Source organism: Armigeres subalbatus, chromosome 2, assembly GCF_024139115.2.
Source record: "Armigeres subalbatus isolate Guangzhou_Male chromosome 2, GZ_Asu_2, whole genome shotgun sequence".
Taxonomy (NCBI): domain Eukaryota; kingdom Metazoa; phylum Arthropoda; class Insecta; order Diptera; family Culicidae; genus Armigeres; species Armigeres subalbatus.
In genome coordinates, this window is record NC_085140.1 from 328,908,812 (window position 1) to 328,932,373 (window position 23,562).

At 39.1% G+C, this 23,562-nt stretch overlaps 2 protein-coding genes across 2 annotated transcripts; one reads left to right on the plus strand and one right to left on the minus strand.

Moving 5' to 3' along the window:
• Positions 1–11,852: 11,852 nt before the first annotated feature.
• Positions 11,853–12,529, plus strand: LOC134216904 (probable DNA-directed RNA polymerases I and III subunit RPAC2). Its single transcript, XM_062695677.1, has 3 exons — positions 11,853–12,011; positions 12,072–12,172; positions 12,243–12,529. Exons 1-3 carry the CDS (start codon positions 11,994–11,996, stop codon positions 12,433–12,435), a joined length of 312 nt encoding a protein of 103 aa, XP_062551661.1. The 5' UTR covers positions 11,853–11,993; the 3' UTR covers positions 12,436–12,529.
• A 5,784-nt stretch (positions 12,530–18,313) lies between these two features.
• On the minus strand, positions 18,314–21,775 carry LOC134212735 (apoptosis inhibitor 5 homolog). The gene is made up of 9 exons (XM_062690837.1): positions 21,540–21,775; positions 21,267–21,428; positions 21,039–21,191; positions 20,805–20,978; positions 20,542–20,745; positions 20,275–20,475; positions 19,950–20,146; positions 19,682–19,874; positions 18,314–19,619 (listed from the first exon to the last, which is right to left on the minus strand). Exons 1-9 carry the CDS (start codon positions 21,618–21,620, stop codon positions 19,320–19,322), a joined length of 1,665 nt encoding a protein of 554 aa, XP_062546821.1. The 5' UTR covers positions 21,621–21,775; the 3' UTR covers positions 18,314–19,319.
• Between the last annotated feature and the right edge of the window lie 1,787 nt (positions 21,776–23,562).

Below are 23,562 nucleotides of genomic sequence, written 5' to 3' on the forward strand. Positions count from 1 at the left end.
ATAAGACGGTGCCTAATGTATGCGATTGCGAATATGCATTGCAACACCATATACGGTATAATTACTTCAAACGCTTCTTAAAAAAGACAATTCCAATTGGTTGATATAAGAGTAAAACGATGCTGAATATAATCGATAAGCATAATTGTTTAAGAACAATGTTCATTGTTACGTTGCAAAATAAAATAAAAATGCTGCATAAAAATAAGTGAAGAAAAAAACTAACAACAAAGTCGCTTTTTGTGTAAAGAAAACGACCTTCAGCTATCTGCCTATGATCGAATATTTGTTACAATCGCCAAACTCAATACTTGCGATAGATGCTTGTATGCAACCAAATTAAGTTTGAAAATATTTTTACAAAGTTCAAGTTGAATGCAAAGCCATAAATAAAAAAATCTGTGCATACAACGCCATATAAAAAACATGATATTTCTGAGCGACCACAATGTGACAAAGCAACATGTTTGTTTGTTTTGAGTTTATTTAGTTTCACAGGATTTTCGCGAGCAGTGATGTTCCCACTAATGTCACTAATATGTAATGGGATTGCTATTAATTTTCTAATAACCTTTTTCGAAAGTTATTGACAATTCAGAGTTTTTGATTAACATTCAACGCCTAAAGGATCCTAGAACTTTGTTAAACAGATCATTGTTCTAAACCTACAAAGTGTGAGCCATAAGAGCGAAATTAAAAATAAAATGTCACGGAATGTCATGACATTAAGTCATTAGACACTAATTCTTTTTTTTTATCTTTATTAATGAGGTTTTCGGCCCTGGGCCGGTTCACCTCGTGACACTAATTCGGCTCTCACGTCGAAAAAGTTCTAGGGTCCTTCACGGGCTATATGTTTATATAAAAACACAATTATAAATAACTTGGGAAAACAGTAAATCCTATGACATAGAAATGGCCTTTTTACGTCACTGTAATCTAGACTAGAGAACTGCAAAAATGTTAATGTGTCAAATATGCTATCATGGGCAGAATAGTGTCGCGATAAATGATGTCGTTTAGAATAAGGCAGTTATGTAACATAAAAGTGATAAGCGTATTCAATAATTATACAACATTTTTGAGTAAATATATTTTTCTGAGCATTATACATAGTTGCGTACAGCGGTAATTGCAGTTTTTTTATTATATGTAATATGTAAATATCAGTAAGATTATTGAAACATGTTATTGCATTTTGCGAAATAAAGGATTGTTTTTCATGCTCAATATCACATCTCCACATTGATTTTAGCATGCTGGGGCCTTCATTACGAGTTTCACTTCACCGATAAAAGATTCCAATGGGAATATATGGGGCAAGATGGCCTCCCTAAGGAGTGGAGCATGTGAATCTGTGAAATCATTTCGAATATGGTATTATTAATGAGTCGGTATTAAATATGCGAGTTGTGGGGCTTGCCTAGGATGTGGGCCCTGTTAAACTCCTATAGAAAGCTGCATGTATCCGCAAGTAGGCCCCACCAAGCGCTCAAAGCGCACAAGTCCTGACCAGAGGAGGGAAACACAAAACAGACGAAAGGCCGAATCACAAAAGGCCGAATGCACAAAAGGCCGAAACCACATAAGGCCGAAAGAACCCGGCAGACCACTTTGTTGGTCTGCCGTGTTCATTCGGACTTTTTTTTATTCAAATACTTAATATAATTTAGATTATTCGGATTATTTTGTGATTTCTTGTCAAAATTAAATTAGGAGAAAATTAAATACAATTGAGAACACCGCGTTACCGTGAGTTATACAGCTTTTGTTTAGCTTCTGATGTCGCAATTAGATCGTGAGTAGTGCGCATTATTAGCACAACCATGCGTCATAAAGCGCACAACTCCTACATTGATAGGATCGGAGATTCGATTCTTGTGAGCCATGAATCTGGTGGATTCTAACTCGGGCTCTTGCATTAGATTTGGGAATTTGAATTTTCCCAATACTACTGATGATGATTAGTTTACTACATCAGCAAAGGAAGAAAAACGGAGACCTATTGGATTACTCCGTTACTTTAAAGTGCTAATATTTATATGTATACAGTGTTCAGTTAAGTTCATCCTTTCATTACTGCAATGAAGATTGATTTATTATGCAATATATTATTACACAGGATTTGTTTTTACACGATTTTTTTTCGCTCGTATTTTTGTTCGTGTGACTTCAATTTGCCACCAAAATCTTTGCAACATGTTTCAAAAAATCCTAAATAATTCAAAGAAAAATCACATGGTAATTAATATGCGTTAAGCATTTTGGATGGGTGAAAAATTAAGAAAGTGTAAATCGCGTAAAAACAAAATCCAGTGTATTTATTTATTCAGACTAAGGCCGAAGTGGCCTGTGCGGTATATAAGACGTCTTCTCCATTCGGCTCGGTCCATGGCTGTACGTCGCGAACCACGCAGTCTACGGAGGGTCCGCAAGTCATCTTCCACCTGATCGATCCACCTTGCCCGCTGCGCACCTCGCCTTCTTGTGCCCGTCGGATCGTGTGCGCGAGCTCGAGCGGTTAGTTTTCTGGGAAACAGTCATCACAATTTGAAGAATAAAACACTTGAACAATTCTGATGTGACTTGCTAACTGCAAGTCCAAAATCCGACTCCCTTCTTTATTTACAAAAACGTTATTTATAACTAATGGCTATTGTTTACAATTTTTCTCTCATTTTCAATAATGTTGCATACTACCTTTTGAAGAATGTTGCATGCTACCTACATTTACTCTCATGTGACATTCTGCTCCGAGAGCATTCGTACTCTCTAAATAAACAATTATTTAATAATTGAGTCAGCTACTATTTCTAGACCAGCTTATTCGCCAAGTTTTGCTTATACTTAAATATCCGTTGTTTATTTTCAACAGCAGTTGCTATTTGATAAACATAAATGGACAGGTTCCAACCTGTCCAATCTTTCCTTTCGTTCGTTTATATGACATACTTTAAATATAGAAGAAAAATAATGATTATTGCATGGCGTTTAGGGTCGAAAACTCCAAGTGTGCGTTGGTCCTCCACGAGCATCGTCTGAGCGTTTGAGCGTTTTGTAGATAGTCAGTTTGGTACGGCGGCGAACTCTATTCGATCGGAGCGTCTTGCGGAGTCCAAAGTATGTACGATTCCAGCCACTATGCGTCTCCGAATTTCTCTGCTGGTATCATTTTCGGCAGTCACCAGTGAGCCCAAGTACACAAATTCTTCTACCACCTCGATTTCGTCACCACCGATGCGAACTCGCGGTGGGTGGCTCACATTGTCTTCTCTTGAACCTCTTCCTATCATGTACTTCGTTTTCGACGTGTTGATGACTAGTCCGATCCGCTTGGCTTCCCTCTTCAGTATGGCGAAAGGCATCTAATGTTTAATATCTCGAAAATAATCACCTTAATCGAAAAAATATTTAGTAGTCGTAGTAGCAGACACCTTACATAACTGGTACCAAATAGATTTTCGTGAAAAGTTCCTGCTGTTTAGACAACCTGCGTTAGATGTCTTTCGCCATACAAACTTCAGGTGGTTAACTCATGCTGGCTATTTTTACATATCTTCTTCTTATTGGCATTACATCCCCACACTGGGACAGAGCCGCCTCGCAGCTTAGTGTTCATTAAGCACTTCCACAGTTATAAACTGCGAGGTTTCTAAGCCAGGTTACCATTTCTGCATTCGTATATCATGAGGCTAACACGACGATACTTTTATGCCCAGGGAAGTCGAGACAATTTCCAATCCGAAAATTGCCTAGACCGGCACCGGGAATCGAACCCAACCACCCTCAGCATGGTCTTGCTTTGTAGCCGCGCGTCTTACTGCACGGCTAAGGAGGGCCCCATATTTTTACATATAGGGGAACGGTTCGGCACTTCATCTCATAGCTCCCATTTTCATCCCATCAAAAACAAAGCAATGAAAAGGAATTTGATTTGTTTTATATTTTTGTGAGTTTTGAAGCAGTGAGTACGTATACAGCCAGATTTAATATTGCGTTTTTATTCAACGCAATATTAAATAAAATGTGTGTAATAATAAACACGCATATTAGAATCAGATGGTTGCATACGTTTCGGTGTAATAATACCATTGCCTGTATGTCTTTATTACACGAAAGTAACGTGATGTTAAATGGATTTCATTTTCCTGTGTAATTTCTAGGCGATGTAAATACACATACAATTGTTGTAATTTTGTATCTGTATTTCGCAGTTACATAGCCTTTTTTCCTACATCGGGTAAATTACGTCGATGTGTTTTACAATAATTTTTGCTGTGTATGTTAGCAAAAAGAAGCAACGAGATTGGTGCTGTATTTCTTTGTGTTGCGATGAGATGAATATATATTCAGTGAGATGGAAAACGAAACAGTTCCCCTACGTTAGTGCCTGGATACGGCAGTGGCGGGTAAGAAACCAACCACTGTATGTGATTCATTGTAAAATTTTCTAGGGGTACTTGCTCCATATCGCGGAACATCCTTAGAGAACAGACATGGAGGCTCGAACAAAACAATCAAACCGAACATTAACGCCTATAGACGAATCCAAGTATGTAAAAATAAGAAGAAGACACACGACGGTGTTAACTTTGACAGATCCTACAGCTCAGCATAGGGAGATCATTTTAAAATGCTTATAATAAATTCTAGACAAAATGTAATTAATATCTGATTGATGTATGATACGGAAAAAGTTCCGAACTGTATGATAGATACATTTTTGGAAAATATTCAAAAAATTGAGATAAGCTTTGAGATATGTAATTCAGAACTTTTTCCGTACCGCACATCAATCAGATTTTAATTACATTTTGTCTAGAATTTATTATAAGCATTTTAAAATGATCTCCCTATGCTGAGCTTTATATAGGATCTGTCAAAGTTAACACCGTCGTGTGTCTTCTTCTTATTTTTACTTGGATTCGTCTATAGCGAACTGCGATACTATAGCGCACAATGGCTATAGTCAAAAGATATTTTAGTTACTAGATAAAGATTGTCGCTTCGGTTCCCTTTGTTTTGCTGTCCGAAACATGTGTGGTACATACCTGTCAAATCGTATGGATTTTCCTTCTTTGACATTTAGCTCCCCTATCCTCGCCAGCAAAAGATGTTCCGGACAGCGACGACAGCGACAATCTTTATCTAGTAACTAAAATATCTTTTCTATAGTCGCTAACGCTGATTCTGCACGGGAATAGGCGACATTCCGAATTAAGGTTCCCCCAAACACACGCGATGCGACAGTCGCGACGCGATTCTATCGCTTGGCGACAGCGATTATATCGTCGTTGGTATGGAAGCGTAAATAGAACATTGCCTGCAGCGACCCAACGATAGAATCGCGGCGACTAGTTGTCGTCGTCGCGGCGATGAAATCGCTTAGGTCTGGGGGAGCCTTTATTTAGAAAAAAAAAAACAGTAAAACAACATAGCAAGTACAGCATCAACGTCTGTTCTCTGTGGTACCATATCTTGCATGCATGCATGGTTATTAGGGTGGTTCAAAAAATCGATTTTGCTCCACAGTGCTCATCTGATTCTTTGCCATGTTCTGAGCTGGGTGGTGCGGATAGAATCGATTTGGTTGTCAAAGTGAAGCCAAACTTTTCTATTGTGCCGGAGCCAAACATTGAAGATTGTGGTTATGTTCGTTTTAGATCTTATATTGATAAGTATTGTTATTATTTGGGGAAATAATAAAAATAAACTTTGTTTGAATTTTGCATTCTTTTTAACAAATATATTCACATTATATTTCGAGTGGAAAATGAGTAGGAATGTAACTAAAATGGACTCGTTACGAGATTTCACGAGATTCAGCAGCTGATTGGAGCAGAAATGTATGTAAACCATCGTAAAGTCATGTAGAGTCTCGCGCATTTGTGAGCCTTCATGCAGCATGGAAAGAGAAATTCGAAGAGCGGGAAATGTTTGACAGCAAAGTAACTGCAAAATAATTTTGCTTATGGAATTGATTTCAAAATATCCCGCTGCTCGCTTGAGAGCACAAAAGCGGCTCTATCCGCAGCACCCAGGTTCTGAGTGTCCTCTGAAAATTTGAGCTCATTTGGATTAAAACTGATTTAGCACAAGCCGTTTCAAGTTTGCATGCAAATTAGTATGGAGAAATTTATTTTTTCATTATACTGTTAATGACGTTCCCTTATTAAGCGCAGGTTAAAAGAAAACCTACACTCAGAATTTAGAATAAACCAGGATAGTATAAATTCGAATCATTTAAATCATTTTTCTTATGAAAACATAGCGTAGTATTAAAAGTAAACTATCGAACATTGAAAGTTATACTAAGGCTGATTTGTGCATGAATATTAAAAAAAGTATTACTCATGATTGCTCTGGAAAAAAGTGACGCTTTCTCTTCCGAAAATTCAAAAACCTGAGTCATCTTTAAATAAAATTCGATATAAAATTTAAGCTATAGAATATGGTGAATCAAATATAATTTCAAATGAAGGTGAGTTTTTGGATATAATTAAGCCAATGAGTTAGCCAACGATAAACATTGAAAATCAGTTGAAAGTTCAGTTTGCTGAGTGAATTATTGGGGTGATTAATCAACATGCGATTTTCGTTGGGTGAAAGCTGTTGAGTATTCCTTTTAGCTGTGTACACTCTGAAATAAATTTATACTAAATAGATTCAAAGTCATACTAACTGGCTATTCGCCTGGTTGACCCCGAGTTAGTTTAAGCTTGGCTTATACTGCGATAGTATAACTTTAATTTATATGCGCAAAAGATATTTTAGTTACTAGATAAAGATTGTCGCTGTCGTCGCTGTCCGGAACATCTTTTGCTGGCGAGGATAGGGGAGCTAAATGTCAAAGAAGGAAAATCCATACGATTTGACAGGTATGTACCACACATGTTTCGGACAGCAGAACAAAGGGAACCGAAGCGACAATCTTTATCTAGTAACTAAAATATCTTTTATATGCGCATAGTATAACTTGCCTATATAACAAAATAGAATACTGGCGATTTAATGATTTTGGTTTTGTTTTTGATCTGTCAGAAATGATAAACAAAAAAGTTAATTAAATTTACAAATATTATATTTTATTTATTAAACAGCAAAAGGTACTAAAGCCATATACTCGGCCATATATAGTTTCAAAGGAAAAGGTTTTACACATAAGTCAATTTGATTCTGGTGACATAAAATCCACCTGCACGTAGCTACAATTCATAAAACAATTTCGGTGTACTGAGATTCTCTAGGCACGATATTTATCGACGAATTTTCCAATCAAGAAACCAGAGATGTTCTGCGTTCTGGACTTCGTTCTAGACAGTATTCACCGGCTCAATCACCTCCGTCGTCGTTCCCAATGGAATTTTTCGGCACAAAACAACTCAACCCAACTGACGGCACCGTTGTAACACATGCGTAAATCCATTGCCAGATTTTGGGGGGAGTTCGGGGGCCCGTACAGCCACAAAACCTTATGTATCAAAACCATCCTCCCAAATTGTCTGCCCCGGGACTAAATCCGGTCTTTGGTGTCCAGTGTCCCACAAACACTGCTTGTCAAACTTGTCATATACACCAAGCCCGTCTTTCCATGAACCACCTGCATTGAGATTAGCGCACCGGCTTTATAACCGTCCATTATTGAAAACCTTTCCTACTTGTTTTTTATTTTGGCCTCCGTCCGACAAACCTGGGTTCTGCCACCATTACTTGAGATCTCAGACCAATACGATCATTCCAGATGAAAAATTCCGAATTCGCTCCGTCGTTGTTCTATAAAAGGAAGATTTTCAATGTTTATCGTTGGCTAACTCATTGGCTTAATTATATCCAAAAACTTACCTTACCATATGCTAGAGCTTAAATTTTATATCGAATTTTATTTAAAGATGACTCAGGTTTTTGAATTTTCGGAACAGAATGCGTCACTTTTTTCCAGAACAATCATGAGTAATACTTTTTTTAATATTCAAGCACAAATCAGCCTTAGCATAACTTTCAACGTTCGATAGTTTACTTTTAATACTACGCTATGTTTTCATAAGAAAAATGATTTAAATGATTCGAATTTATACTATCCTGGTTTATTCTAAATTCTGAGTATACCGTAGTTTTCTGTAGCTAATTGCATAACTCATCAACAGGCAACATTGCTGCTCGTGGCGCGAAAGATAGCACACACCTGGGTGGTGCGGATAGAATCGATTTGGTTGTCAAACTGAAGCCAAAATTTTCTATTGTGCCGGAGCCAAACATTGAAGATTGTGGTTATGTTCGTTTCGGATCTAATATTGAGAAGTATTGTTATTATTTTGGGAAAAAATAAAAATAAACTTTATTTGAGTTTTGTATTTTTTGTAACAAAAATATTCTCACATTATATTTCGAGTGGAAAATTAGTGGGAATGCAACTAAAAAGCACTCGTTACGAAATTTCACGAGATTCAGCAGCTGATTGGAGCATGAATGTATGAAAACAATCGTAAAGTCATGTAGAGTCTAGCGCATTTGTGCGCCCTCATGCAGAGTGGAAAGAGAAATTCGAAGAGCGGGAAATGTTTGACAGCCAAGTAACTGCAAAATAATTTTGTTTATGGGAGTGATTTTAAAATATCCCTCTGCTCGCTTGAGCGCAGAAAAGCGGCTCTATCCGCAGCACCCAGGCACACACAAATTCAGGCTACTATGTTGCACTGCACATTTCAGTGATGCCCTCAAAGAAGTTCAACGATCATGACTAAAGATTCGCAACCTGTCTTAAAATCGATTACTAATTATTGGGGTGATTAATCAACATGCGATTTTCGTTGGGTGAAAGCTGTTGAGTATTCCCTTTAGCTATAGGTTTTCTTTTACCCTGCGCTTAATGGGGGAACGTCATTAACAGTATAATGAAAAAATAAATTTCTCCATACTAATTTGCATGCAAACTTGAAACGGCTTGTGCTAAATCAGTTTTAATCCAAATGAGCTCAAATTTTCAGAGGACACTCAGAACATAGTAAAGAATTAGATGAGCACTGTGGAGCAAAATCGATTTTTTGAACCACCCTAATGGTTATTGATAATGAAAGTTGCAACACAACATTAGGCTTTCTGCGAGCGTGTACGCACACGCACGTTTCACTCACACTTTTACTCAGTTTGTTTGCAACCACGAGCAGCTGTCACGGCAAAATCAAATGGGATTGTTTGCAACCACAACCGCACTGTAAACCCAGCAATACTCATTAAAGAGTAAAAAATGAACATTTTTTACCGATATATGGAGCTGTCAAAATAAAGAGTAATTTATTTTTGATAATAATGCGTAAATTGTGCCCACTTTCATGTTCCTTGTTCTTACCCATTAATGAGTGAAAAATAAGTTAAGCTACTAACAAACGACTGGAGGAACTGTTGGCAGAATGGTAAGAGTTTTTATGAAATAATTAATATTTAATATAATATTTGAAATAATCAAATAATCTATATTTCTATTCCAGTTAGAAAACGAGAAAGCAGACGCCTATTCGCAGACAACGTATTCGGAACACCCACTGGCGCAGCATAATTCCAGTAAACTGGTCCATCCTCGAATCAATATTTTGTTGGCATACATCAGGGCAGATCTCCACCATTTGGAGCCAAATCAGGAGATCCTGCACTGTGCTCAGTCGGCTGCCAGTAGTATACAAACCGGAGAGGAATTTTATACGGTAATTTTGATACTTCCAGATAAATGCCTTTTTCAATTAACTGGTTCTTTTCCGCAGTAATCAAATAACGTCGGGTTGGTTACTTCTGTACCCTGACCGCCACTGCTATAAATAGCCATCGATTCCAGGAATTGGAAGGACGTCCTTTGACTGATGGCGATAGGATCAGGAAAAAGGTTTCTCATATAACAGATGCAATATGATGTGCGATCCGCCGAGGCTAAATAGGCAGAAACAAAACAAGTCTTTATCGAGTGTCAATTTTCACTGCTAATATTTGAATTATTAATAAAGATTTTTTCCATAAACGCCATATTAACGCGTTGCTTGTTTTAACTAAATTGAAATAATAAATGCTTTTTTAATTGCCAGTAAGAGTAAAAAACACCCATTTTCGTCAATTTCTACTTTCGAATAATGAGTAAAAGTTACTCTTGAATTTGACGTACAGTTTCTTTACCCATTAATGAGTAAACACAGTTTACTCTTTTAATGAGTTGAACTATTTAACTTCATAGTGGGTATTTTTTTACCCATTAAAGAGTACTTTGGTGGCACAGTGCGTGCGTTCGTGTTGGTGAGAAATGTCGGCGAGATCCTAATTGTTCCCAGTCTCTATAGAGTGATAACGAGTGATTTTTACCCACTATTGATCAACAGCTTTTCCGGATAATGTGTAAAATTTGCCCATTATTGTGTTTAGAAACAGCCATTAGAATTAAACTTTCAATCCATCAATCGAATAGTGAAAGACATTTTGTGTATTGTGCTTCCAGTTGAAAACCGAAGTGAGCTCTCGCGACGATTGAGTTTTTCCTTATTTCCTGATGTCGCAACTGCATCGCGACTAGTGCGCATCTATGCCACCGCCGTGCGCCATGATGCGCACTAGTCGCGACGTAGTTGCGACAAAAGGAAACAGGAGAAAACTCGATTGTCGCGAGAGCTCACTTCGGTTTTCAACTGAAAGTACAATATGAAATAAATTTGATCATTTATTAAAACTCTAAACGACATAACAATAATCATTTATAATTCATGTGAGCTCGGTTTTCTGCACCGGTATAGGGAACTCTCTCATCTTTCCAACCGCGCATTCTCATGGGAAGAAAACATTGAGATAAGGCGATTCCTTTTCCATTTGCGGAACCGGGAATACACAGGATTGTCCATTATTTTCAAAACCAGCATAGCTTCAACAGAGGCGGATACCCATCCAGAACGGCGATTCGGTTGACCAGTGGAACTCGTTCTCCATTGCAAAGCGTATACTGTCCCGGGGAGCAAAAATCCCATCGGTTCCTTTTTCATCGGCGGATCCAGCGGTTCACGGGTATTAAAAGGCTTCCACATCAGTAAACAACCCCGCTACGTGTAACAGTTGCAGAGGCGGAGTCTCATCCTGTCCGGTGGTAGATACGGTTTTTTATGTTCCCCGACGCCAAATCAAAGGGAGAAGGCGTTAGCTGCAATAACTGATATAAATGATTTAACTACTTTTAATAATGTAATCAAACTAAATTGAGCAAAAACAATACTTACGATTAATCCACACGAAATAGTCTGCTTCGCCCAGCTTCTCCTCGATTGTTTGGCATCGCAATTTTCAAGTACATTTTCACCCATTAATGGGTAGAAACTTTTAACTTCCAAATGGGGTTAAAGTACACATTGTCAGAAATTTCAAAGTACCCATTATTTTGACAGCTCAATACATCATCAAAAAATGGGTCTTTTCAACTCTTTAATGGGTATTGTCGAGTTTACAGTGTAAACCGGAGAAACACAGACAATCCCCATAGAAAATTGCCCCGACTAAATCGGGTCCGAATCGGCCAATTGTTGCATCGTCGCTTATGGGAATTTAACACAGGCATTGGCCGATTAATCACTATATTTAGTCGGTAGTCCAGATTTTTACCGATCAAATCGGTTGATTCGTCATTCGTTTAAATTAGTGTGCACGAAATTCCACTATTAAACAAGCTGTTTCGTCGGAATGATATTAAATAGGGTGATTGATTGACCCACGCCTATGTTAAAATCTCATAAACGTAGGTTGCAACAATCGGCCGATTGTACCCGACGAAATCGGTCGATTCCAGCTGTCAAATTTTCTACGGGGATCTGTCAAATCGGAAAACAAACATTAGTGTGCGAGCGCTAAACGTCACTCATCTCTATTTTGCCGTATTTGCCTTTGTTGCTGTTGCTGGCTGAGATTGTTGAGTTAAAAAAATCAAAATAGTCAATCATTATTTTTACAATATTTTCATATTAAATTGAGCTTACAAAATGCCAATTCTAGCAGAGGTAAGTTTAGTATTAGTCTACCATTGTAAAAGTAATCTGAATTTCCTTTTTTTTCGCTAGCTTGCCGGCGACGAAAACAGTGGCGAACACTCGCGCACGTTTGTTTTCGAAGACGAGGGTCACACACTGGGTAATGTGCTCAAGAGCATCATCTGCAAATAGTAAGCATGATAATATTTATCTACGTCTGAATCGATTAGTAATTAATTAACTTGATTCGTTTATTTTTAGTCCGGACGTGAATTTCTGCGGCTACACGGTGCCTCATCCGGCGGAAAATAAAATGCACTTCCGAATCCAGGCCGCCAGAAACGTTCGGGCCATCGACATACTGAAGCGCGGGCTAGAGGATTTGGAACGTGTTTGCGATCACACGATTGAGACGTTCGAAGCGGCAATTGCGACGCATCAGCAGCATAGTTAAGGCAGAATCAAATAAGTTTGAGTATGTAAATTTTTGTAATTTTTTCATAAGATATACTATGAGTTGATAATAAACAGGAACGACAAATTCTGTAGGTACCCATCCAATATTTGAGGCGGGTTCAGGATTGGCGCACTTTCACATCGTATGAGTAAATAAAACTTTATCCCTACCTGATGGAGTATTATGATTAAGATTTTCTTTGTAAGCTAAACATTAGTGCTGTCCAATGAGCAGCTCGAAGTTATTCCCATCCCTCTTATGTCCGTTTGTTGACAAAAAAGAACGAGCAGGACGGGAACTACTTCGAGCTGCTCATTGGACATCATTATTGAAACGTTCAAACAAGATTCTTAAACGGAGGCGAGCCAGCCTGGGGCTGCAAGTCTCCTTAATAAAGCTAATAATAAAAAAAAAAAACGATTCTTAAAATACGAATAGACGAAGTAGTGTTAAATCAGTTGTATTACTGTTTTGAAATAGTATTAAAACTTAATCCTATTGCCACCAACAAATTATATGTTTCTCTGTTTATTAACAAGAGCGTTTCTTTTTATTTTCCATGTAGTGGCTTTATTTGCTTTCTAGAAGCACCCCAGATAAATTTGAGCTATACAAAAATTGAAATGTCAATTTGAGAACAGTTTTTTTACAAACAGATCGTAAGTTTTGAGTGGAAGTGAGATTTGCAGTTACCTATAATTCGTTAAAAAAACGACAAAGATATATTTTTTCCCGTTGGTATTAATTATTTTGAATCTCCTGTGTTACATTGACGATTAAAGGTTGCATGAAGAAGAAGAAGTCGAAGGATGATATCTGAAAAATATTGCACGGGGAAGCATACGGGAAGTTTTTTAAAACTCTTCTCAAAAATTCTAGGAGCAATTTAACGGTTAGCAATACGGGGTTGGACTGTCCTTCTACTGCTCAATAAACGCAATTTTTCGATTTAAAATTTTATTTTGTGATATCATACTTGATACACAGTATAAGAAAAGTCCAACCCCGTACTGCATTCCGTTTTTAATTAAATTGCTTCTAGAATTTTTGAGAAGAGTTTGAAAAATTTTTCCGTATGCTTCCCCGTGCAATATTTTTCTAATATCATCCTTCGACTTCTTCTTCTTCATGCAACCTTTAATCGCCAATTATAACGTGATTAGCGTGAACAAAACATTGCCTTTCTGTAGATTTGGTTTTTGGATTTTTAACGAAATTGCGTTTCCCCCCCCTTGGGAACAAAAGCGCAAAGAATATTTTTTCCACTTATAATGCGTTTTCCGATTAGGACTCTTCACCAAAAAATGTAACGTGCTTTGATTTGACTGGTTTTACGTAAAACCTAATTTTAAAAAATCTTTTTATATTTTTGTTGTTGCCTGTTTTCCCGCTTGCCGGGCAGTGGCAACTATATTGCCACCAATTTTTCAATGTTTCTGAACTATTTAAAGAATTTACGAACAAGAATAAATTGCTCGTAAGTCTAGTCATGGTGTCTGTTTCTGTTAATAGAAAAATAACTTGTATTGGAAAACCTGCCACTGTAACAACAGTGGAGGTTAGCACGAATTGGAAACTACATGGAATATACAACGCAGAGTTCACATCTTCTATTGCGTTTTGTAATGCTGGATCCAAGCCTTCTTTCGAAGCAATGTGTGGATGAATGAAAATAATCTAAATTAATAAGAATATGTCAGCCGACAATACGTACCTGTTCTGGCCACTCATTTGTTCAAAGATGTGCTCCCAGCCCAGCACATGCCCCGACATTAAATAATAATGAGTGATAAGAAAAGAATTTATAGCTTAGTGTGGAAGACCTTTTAAATACGTGTCATGAAACGAGTTACTACTAACCCCCTATTTAATTCCACTACTTGATTGCAAACTTACAGATACGACAGATACGTAATTCGAATTCAACAGTAAGGCCATATCCATAGAGACGAGCTCGGTGGTCTAGTCTAGTGCCTTATAAGCAGTAGGAGGTCGTGGGTTCAATTCCAAGCTCGTCCCTTTCCTACTTTGTATTTCTATCTTAGTTCTTTATGTGTTTCACGTTCTACCAAAACGATTCCTACTGTTATAACCTACCACACCATCCCAAAACCTCCCGTGGCACCTATGACAGGGCTGATAGCGACCGATGCCGCTCAAAATAGTAACTTTAGTGACCAAAGCTGACGAAAAAAGAGACCAAATAGTGACTTTCAGTTGCAGAAAAAGTGACCAAATAGTGACTTTTAGTTTCAGTTGCTAGTTCGATGAGACGAAATCAAGCGTTTTTGGGGTCGAAGGAGAATCTTTTTATCGTAATTTGTGGCGGAAAACATCTTTCACTTTTTCTCGGCGATTTCTCGGTAAAAATCTGCGTGAATAAGCAATAAGCATTCTCTTCTCGTGATTATTAGTGACTATCCTACTTAAGAAAGATGCAGAGAACTCAACGATTTGTCATAGGTGCCACGGAAGTTTTTGGGATTTGTTTTGCGACAGGTACAACACCGTTTTGGTAAAAAAAAACAAAATTCTGTAGATTCATGTACAACGAGCCTTGGATTGAACGCTCGACCTTATAATGAGGAGGAGCTTATAATGAGGACCATGCTCTCTGAACTCTTTTGCTCTTTTTCTCTAAAGTACGCAGATTTCCGATTTGCTGTGCGTATCAATGAACGATTTTTGCTATGGAATTCGACAGCGCATGCAATCTCCAACATTAGGGAGACTGATCTCCATTCTATGATATCTACTCAATAAATATTTTTTTTGAGCAAACTCTGTTCTGTCAAATCTACAAAAAAAATAGCCGCTTGAGAACTATTTATATTTTCTTGATTTTTTGTATGGGGACTAATAAGGGATTTGCAATTTTCGGATTGAAAATTGCCTCGACTTCCCTGGGCATAAAAGTATCATCGTGCTAGCCTCATGATATACGAATGCAAAAATGGTAACCTGGCTTAGAAACCTCGCAGTTAATAACTGTGGAAGTGCTTAATGAACACTAAGCTGCGAGGCGGCTCTGACCTAGTGTGGGGATGTAATGCCAATGAGAAGAAGAAGAAATATCGCCGATTAACTTTATTTGATGATGACTGTAAACTTTTCTGTCAAAAGCAGTGTTAAAACATGTTAATCGACTAATTTAATCCAAACTTTTCTCACAGACTTCTAAACTAAACTAAACTTCTTCTGAGTAGAAATACAAGGATTTTAAAGCTTGTCATAAAAAGTATCTTCTCAAAGTTCAAAAATTAAATTTTTACTGGGAAAGAAGTATATGACGTTTCCTTTTTATCTACTCTTTATCATAATACATTTTATCAAGTGGTAAAGCTCGCAGTTTGAAAAAGCTAAAAGGAGCCAAATTCATTTAAACAATTTTGTCAAACGCTTTACAATCCAACAGTACACTGCTTTAACCGATTCAATCCGGATTTTTTCTGCATCTCATTTCAATACAATTTTTGGTTATGCCGATACTAAAAGTGAAACAAACTACGAAAAAGTAGATGCACTTAGAAAACCTTCTAGAGCATCCAAACCTTCCTTGAGTTTTGATCGAGTCATTGAGTTCAGATTTTGAAGGTGTGTATAGATCGCTTTCTCCGGGCATTTGCCTTACTTTTGAGCTGGTATAGTCCCTTGGACATCTATTCGTTATTATAAACATGCCCCAAAAAAAGTGTACCTTACTGCAAGCTATTATTGAGTAAAGATGTTAAGGTCACTCCTGACGGAAACCAAGATTAAAAGTGCTCGCGTTTTCGGAGGCACACCACTCGATACAGTAGCAACGCACAACTGTAGTGTGGCTTTTAAAAGTGTTGAGTAGCTTAAATTACATCGTGGAATCGTTGATTATTTGTTGCATAAGGCTATCTGACGTTTATCTTCTTTCTCTTGCAGCACACGGGATAGGGTTTGTTTTCATACGGAAACGCTTCGGAAGCGTTTCCGTATGAAAACAACCCCTATCCCGTCTGTGCGCGTGCAAGAGAAAGAAGATAAACGTCAGATAGCCTTATAGCACATTTTTGCTATCTAAGATCAAAATGTTAGAAAAAATATTATTTCTGAGCTTTGTATTAATTATCGGATATCGGACCCGATATCGATATCCAAAACATGATATTTATTTAATCCGATATCGATATTATCGATAAATGCTACATCGTCACAGCCCTATGTTGGAATGTTGGCATTTTTATCAGTGATGATCATGTAGCATATTTATGGCTCTGTTCTGTGAAAAAATGATAGAATTTGGACATTATTTTGAGAAGCAGCAAAACTGAATCAACAAAAATGACAGTTGTCCGCCGCCTCCGTATCGAGTGGTGTGCGCCCGAAAACGCGAGCACTTTGAAACTTGGATTCTGTCAGGAGTGACCTTAAGGGGACAGCTTTTAGGCATAAATGTTTAAATAAAATAGCGTGGTGATGGATATTTAAAATATAATGCGGTTTGAACTTGAAATCTTCTTCTTCTTCTTCTTGATGGCATTACATCCCCACACTGGGACAGAGCCGCCTCGCAGCTTAGTATTCATTAAGCACTTCCACAGTTATTAACTGCGAGGTTTCTAAGCCAGGTTACCATTTTTGCATTAGTATATCATGAGGCTAGCACGATGATACTTTTATGCTCAGGGAAGCCGAGACAATTTCCAATCCGAAAATTGCCTAGACCGGCACCGGGAATCGAACCCAGTCACCCTCAGCATGGTCTTGCTTTGTAGCCGCGCGTCTTACCGCACGGCTAAGGAGGGCCCACACTTGAAATAATGTTCCTAAAAAAAATATCAAAAGGTTCGGCATTCGAGCTGCAATTCATATTTGTTCTGCGCGACCCACCAACAATCCGCTCGCGACCTCCTGGGGGTCGGGACCCACAGTTTGGGCAAGCATGGTCTAGAGGATCTATTATAAAAATACGCTATAACAATACCTGAGAAACAATATTACTTCAGTTCTTGGTAAAACAGGGGAGAATCAAATCTCTCAAGGGGTCAAGTGTCCAAAAAATCAAGTCTTCCCACCTTCCCATATTTTATAAAGTTTGAACTTGAAAAAGCAAATCGAAATCGGCAGGTCTCCTGCTTGCATGAATGTATACCAATTTATAAATTGTGACGTAATACACCTTCAATGATGAAATGCCAATAAGAGCAGCGAGTTAAATGGCTTGAGAATTTTCAGAGCGATCATTTTTCCAAGATCCTTAATTTTATTTCTGCCAAGCATCATCCGACGGATACATAAAGCTTTGTGAAAAAAATCTTTGTGAATAGTTTCAAAATAGTTGAAAATAGTGACTTTTTGTGAGAAAAAGTGACTTTAGTGCCTTGAGGTCGAAAAAAGAGACTTTCTTGTGACTTGCCCGAAAAAAGTGACCCGCTACCAGGCCTGCTATGAGAGGTCGTAGAGTTCTCTGCATCTTTCTTAAGTAGGTGTCCAACTAACCATTCTTCCCCTTCCTCAGCATTCGCAAGGACGTGGCCAAATCAATATCTGTGGTAACGGATAAAAGTGATGTTACTCTCACCCAATAGTCTTGGCTTGTACCACCTACGAATTTGTGCGAAATGCTCAATGCTAATGCTAACAGTAAGGCCATCTCCAGAGTATCGTATTTGACTCGTTACAATCTAGTGATGGAATTGAATCTGAAAGTCAGTGATGACCGCCCATGGTACCAAAAGATCGTCAGCAAAACGAAGGTAGGCATAACATCAGAGGATAAGTTGTCGGTGGGATTGCTGCTCCGATTTTGTTTTTCCTCATTACTTGCTTACGAATATGAATTGTAGTGTTTCTTGGCTGGACATAGGAAGTTTCGGACAATTTATGACTACTCGCCCTAGACTATTTTTATAACTAGGTTGTTTATTAAATATGTAGAATATTATTAGAAGTGCGATGCTATGATAAGAACCGTAAGGAAAATTTTGAGTAAATGTCGCGTTGACATCAATGTGTAATTAAGGGCAACAAACCCGAAAGTGACTTCCGTCGTGTTCCCAATTATACTCTACATCTCTGTTATAGTGCACTGTTTGTTCAGAGAATTATATCTGGCTGTGTCGACTAGGAATCAAATTGAGAATGCACTGATTCCAATGAAACGTAGGTGAGAAATCGATTCTTCTCTGACTGCAGTATCACTCACGCTCGATGGAACAGCAAAAAAACTCAAATAATACCAAGTCGTATATCCAACTTTACAACGGTTGGTTTAGTCACACATGTATTATAGTTGCTAGTAGAACGGTAGCAAACGGTGAAAATCGTCATTCACTTTTTCTCTTAGCTAGTTAAATATTGTAAAATTATTCGCATTGGAGTGCCAATCCCCACGAAGAAAAGTAAACCAGTTTCTTTCAAAGCTTCAATTGTACGCTTAGTTGGGCATGATGGAAAAGAGTACGAATTCTTGATACGGGGTTGATTCTACAAAACACGACAAGGCAAAACTATAGAAGAGTAGAACAGTTGAATGCATTTTAAACTGAAAATTATAAAATCCATAAAAAACGGAAAAATGGCCAGTAGCAGAGGCGAAAAAATCCGGATGGTCCTGTGAAAGAGAAGATTGTTCAGCGGAAGGGTTGATGCAAATTTCCTTTGGTGTTTCTCCAGAATTATATCCAGCACCGCTTCGGTGAATGTTCCTGGTTGAGCTCGTTTCACTAGCGCTGTCTATTTACATAGTTCAAAACCTTAAGAATTCATTGTCCAAATAGAAAAAGATGATCTTAAAATATCTAAGATCAAAAATTGAATGAGTCTTAAGAACTAGGGAGGGAACCTACAAAATTCGTACTCTTTTTCAGCCCGCGAATCAATCTCACCCGTTTACGAAGATGCTGGATCTAATACCTCCTTCGGCCACCTCCACCCGATCGTCCGCCGAAACTCGATCTGCGGAATCCACCACCACCACCGCTGCCTCCGCCGCCGGGTCTTCGTCCTCCGTTGCTGCTGCCTCCACCACCACCATTTTTGGCTGAGTAATTTTGCACCTTGCCAGAGTATTTGCCGGAAGGCGGTGTGTAAACCTTCTGCGTGCCAGAGCTACCCTTGGTGTGTTTCGGCCCCCTCGAGTCCTGGGACTTGCCGTTCTCCTCGAAAGTGATCGCGGCGTGACGTTTTGTTGGGGTTTTTGAGTCCGCCTACATGGGAAAGAATATAATTCAGTTTTTGATCTGGAGTAGTTGGACAAATTTATGCATACCGCCTTTGATTTTGGTGGTAACCAAGATAGATGGATGACCGATTTGAAGCTTGGCGGAGTGTGGAAAAGGTCCCGAATAAGAGTACTGATGTTGGAAGTTGTCTTCAATGCGGTGACCTTGATTTGATTCTCTTCCGACTTCATTTCTTCCGTTGTTTTGCCCTTAACGGCTTCCTGTAGTTTTTTGATGTATCTAAATTGATAGAGAAGGATCGTTTTTAAAAGTATGGAAGGAGGTATGTATTTAATTTGTCCTTGAACCACTTACCCTTGTGTGCCACGAGCCAAATACTGTAGCCTGGAACGGAAATCCTTCAGCTTAGCGGCATCCTCCGGGAACGTTAAATATTCAGCGGCTTGCTTTCCCAAAGTGTGTAGGGCGTGCAGAAGACATTCAGTGTGTGAAAACTGAAACGATGGCGTTTCGATCATATCAGCATCCGCTGGCGGAAGAGGCATGTATTCCTGGAAATAAAATATTCGTTAGAAACACTCGATTCGGAATACCCTTATGGAATGGCGCGAAAAGGCGAGGCTTGTATGAAGGTTTCAGGACTTTCAAAGGTTTTCTTCGGATCCGAATTGTTACTCACCAGCAGCACATTGTAGATGGCCTCGACCTTTTCCGTTGGTTTCTCTAGCGTCCCACAGAAGGCACACATCTCGGCAAATACCTTCAGCAGTCTCAGCTGGGTGGTGTGTTGTTCCTCACCGGCTCCAATCAAGTTCCAAACGTTGAGAGGCAACAGCTTTTCACACATAAACTTGATAAACTGGCTTGATTCAACCTGTGACTGATGGTAACAAGACACGACATTAACTGCTTTTCAAAGCCGCAAGTTGCAATGTAGAGTACTTACCGAAAAATACGGCATAGCTTCACTGGCACACTGAATAAACCGCTCAACGGTTTCGTCGTCCGAGGCCAGTGCTCCAAGGTCGGCTTCCATATCGGCTTGCTCAACGGCAATTGCTACTAGTTCAGCGTGACCGGTAACAGTTTTACTCAACTTTGTCTGGTTAAGTATTGACATGCATAGGTGGAACTCGTCAGCACTTACATCCTGCAATAAGAAGCTTTTGTCAGAAACAGTTTCAGTATTCGGATTTTATTTCATTTTACCAAAAGAATTTTTTTGATCTCAGCAATGACGAAATCTTCCACCTCCTTAGTAATAATCTCCGGCCCTATCTTGATCAGTTTGTTCAAAATAAATTGAAAATTTCGATAGCGCACAGGTTCATCGCCGGCTACAATTTGACTGAAAATGCCCGTGAACGTCCCAATGGCGTCAAACTAAAACAGAAATTTATTAAATCACTTGAAAACAAGAGATAAATTTTTGATTTAGTTTACCTTCGACAATGTTAACAGAGATTGATGCACTTGTTGCAGTTCGGTTACATCTTCTGTGATTAGCAACTGAGCAAGAATATCGGCCATTTTTGGCGTATGCTCCTTGGTCTCTTTACACAGCTGGGGCAGATCCTTGATTGCTTGTTTCCGAATCTGTAATAAAAATTGTATTATATGCAGGAACATCTCAATAGGTACATATCCAAATTATCCCTCTCAGACACACACCTGCGCATCTTCATCCTCACACAGATCCAGCTGACGATCGATGGCCAACGCGGCCAGGTTCGGAAAATGCTTGAAGAACTTCCCGATAAACTGCGACGCAAGACGTTTCTCCTTCGCGGATCCCTTGACGGCATCTAATATCTCCCGGTACTCAAGTTCATGCTACGAAATAGAAACGATTTCCGAACGTAAACAATGGAACGCCATTGCCGACCGCCCATCATCATCGAAAATGATGACGCCAGATCGAAACAATCATTCTATGGAGCTTACCTCGCCGATTTTTTCCTTGGCGTCGGTTAGTATTTCATAGTTTTTGTACAGCTTTTCTATGCTATCACCACTGGAATCCATCACGGTTCAATCGGCGGTAACTACGGGCGTTGGAAAAACGGAAATTTACTTCGAGTTTGAATGTTTCTGTAAGCGAAATTGCCGAAAAATATCAACAAATCGCAAATGCACGTTTGTTTCTGAGAACTTTTTCACACTGATGAAAGATTTTTGATGATTTTTCTACCCCGTGCAAGACGTCAAAATTTTCGCCCGCACTATCAAATTTATCTACCCAAAAAATAGTTTACTTCTGGCTTCTACTATACCACAATTAATGTCAAGGTTCGAATATTCGATAGTTCGAAGAATACTAACTTACGAATATGGCATGCAGAGAGAGCTGGTGTAAGAACGATGCAAGCGCCTCTGCTTGTGAAACTCGCCATTAAGAAAATTTAAAACGACGGTTGAATGTGGTTGAATTCAAACCACAGAAAACAGACGTTCACACTTAAATTACTTTGTAGACCTCGGCAAAATTTTTGCCGAGATTCGAACAGCCGAGATCTCGGTAATATTTTTTACTGAAATTCGGTTTTGTTATATTTTTTGCCGAGATCTCGGTAACAACACAGATAACAGACGTTGAAGCTGCACTCGCCATGTTGTGATAACTTTTTACTGTTCATTTTGAAATAACTTTGGAATGTCACCGTTATCCCGTGCATAATCAGCGCTAGCGTCATCAAAAAATGCCACTGTGCGCTAGTGTCGTTAGGGAAGATCCTTTAATTACGTAACGCAAAAATTGGGCATTTTCAACCCTCCCTCCCCCCTATGTCACACTTTTTGTATGAAGCATCTAAAAATTATGTATGGGTCGTCACATTTCGACCAACCCCTCCTCCCCCCTCTAAGCGTTACGTAATTTGTGAACGCTCCTTTATGCACGCAAGAGCATACCAGCGCCATCGTGTTGTCAAAATGAGATTGTGAGTTGCAATGTCGACGTCGATGGCGTTGAGGTTCGGTGTGTTTGTTTACACATGTTTTGTAAGAAATTTTGTTCGAGCCTCCATGTCTGTTCTCTGTGGTAACAATTACCGATGATTCGGTAAAGTTTGCCGAAATCTCGGCAAAAATTTTACCGAAATTCGTCAAAATTATTACCAATATCTCGGCTGTTGGATTCTCGGCAATCGGTAAACTTAGAACCACAGAGAACAGACATGGAGACTCGAACAAAATTTCTTGCAAAACATGTGTAAACAAACACACCGAACCTCAACGCCATCGACGTCGACATTTGCAACTCACAATCTCATTTTGACAACACGATGGCGCTGGTATGCTCTTGCGTGCATAACGACACTAGCGCACAGTGGCATTTTTGATGACGCTAGCGCTGATTATGCCTGGATAACGGCGATATTCCAAAGTTATTACAAAATGAACCGTAAAAGTTATCACAACATGGCGAGTGCAGCTTCAACGTCTGTTCTCTGTGTTAGAACACAGAGAAACAGACGTCTCACTTAGAACAAAATGCCATTAAAATCATCGCCACGGAATCAACAAATACGGGGTAAGTGGGTACTACGGTAGGCACTAGGTGGTAGGCACTGCACAGAGGCGACCCAGGACGGGTTGGTTCGATGGGTTCGATGTGGAGTGTCAGAAAGTGACAGACGAGAAGAACGTCGCCAGAAGCCGGATGTTGGTGTCGGGTACCCGATCGAATAGAGATCGGTACAAGGAAGCAAGAGCAGCCGAAAATGAACCCACCGCAGGAAGAAGAAAGAATATGAAGAACAAGTGATTAGTGAGGCGCAGGAAAAATGGAGCAGAACGATATGCAGAGGTTCTATGAATCTGTCAATGGCGTGCGGAGAAAGACAGCGCCATATCCCGTCATGTGCAACGACCAACAAGGGAATTTGCTGACAGATAAAACCGAAGTGGTTGCCAGGTGGAAGCAGCACTTCGAGACTTTGTTGAATGGAGGAAGTGACGGTGCATC

Excerpts from the sequence above, each read along its gene's own strand:
- LOC134212735 (XM_062690837.1), bottom strand. The coding sequence starts at position 21,620 with ATGGATTCCAGTGGTGATAGCATAGAAAAGCTGTACAAAAACTATGAA. Across the intron at positions 21,192-21,266 it reads GTGAGGATGAAGATGCGCAG|ATTCGGAAACAAGCAATCAA; the intron begins GTGTGTGTCTGA and ends TTTTTATTACAG. Across the intron at positions 20,979-21,038 it reads CTCTGTTAACATTGTCGAAG|TTTGACGCCATTGGGACGTT; the intron begins GTAAACTAAATC and ends TTTCTGTTTTAG.
- LOC134216904 (XM_062695677.1), top strand. Across the intron at positions 12,173-12,242 it reads AAGAGCATCATCTGCAAATA|TCCGGACGTGAATTTCTGCG; the intron begins GTAAGCATGATA and ends GTTTATTTTTAG.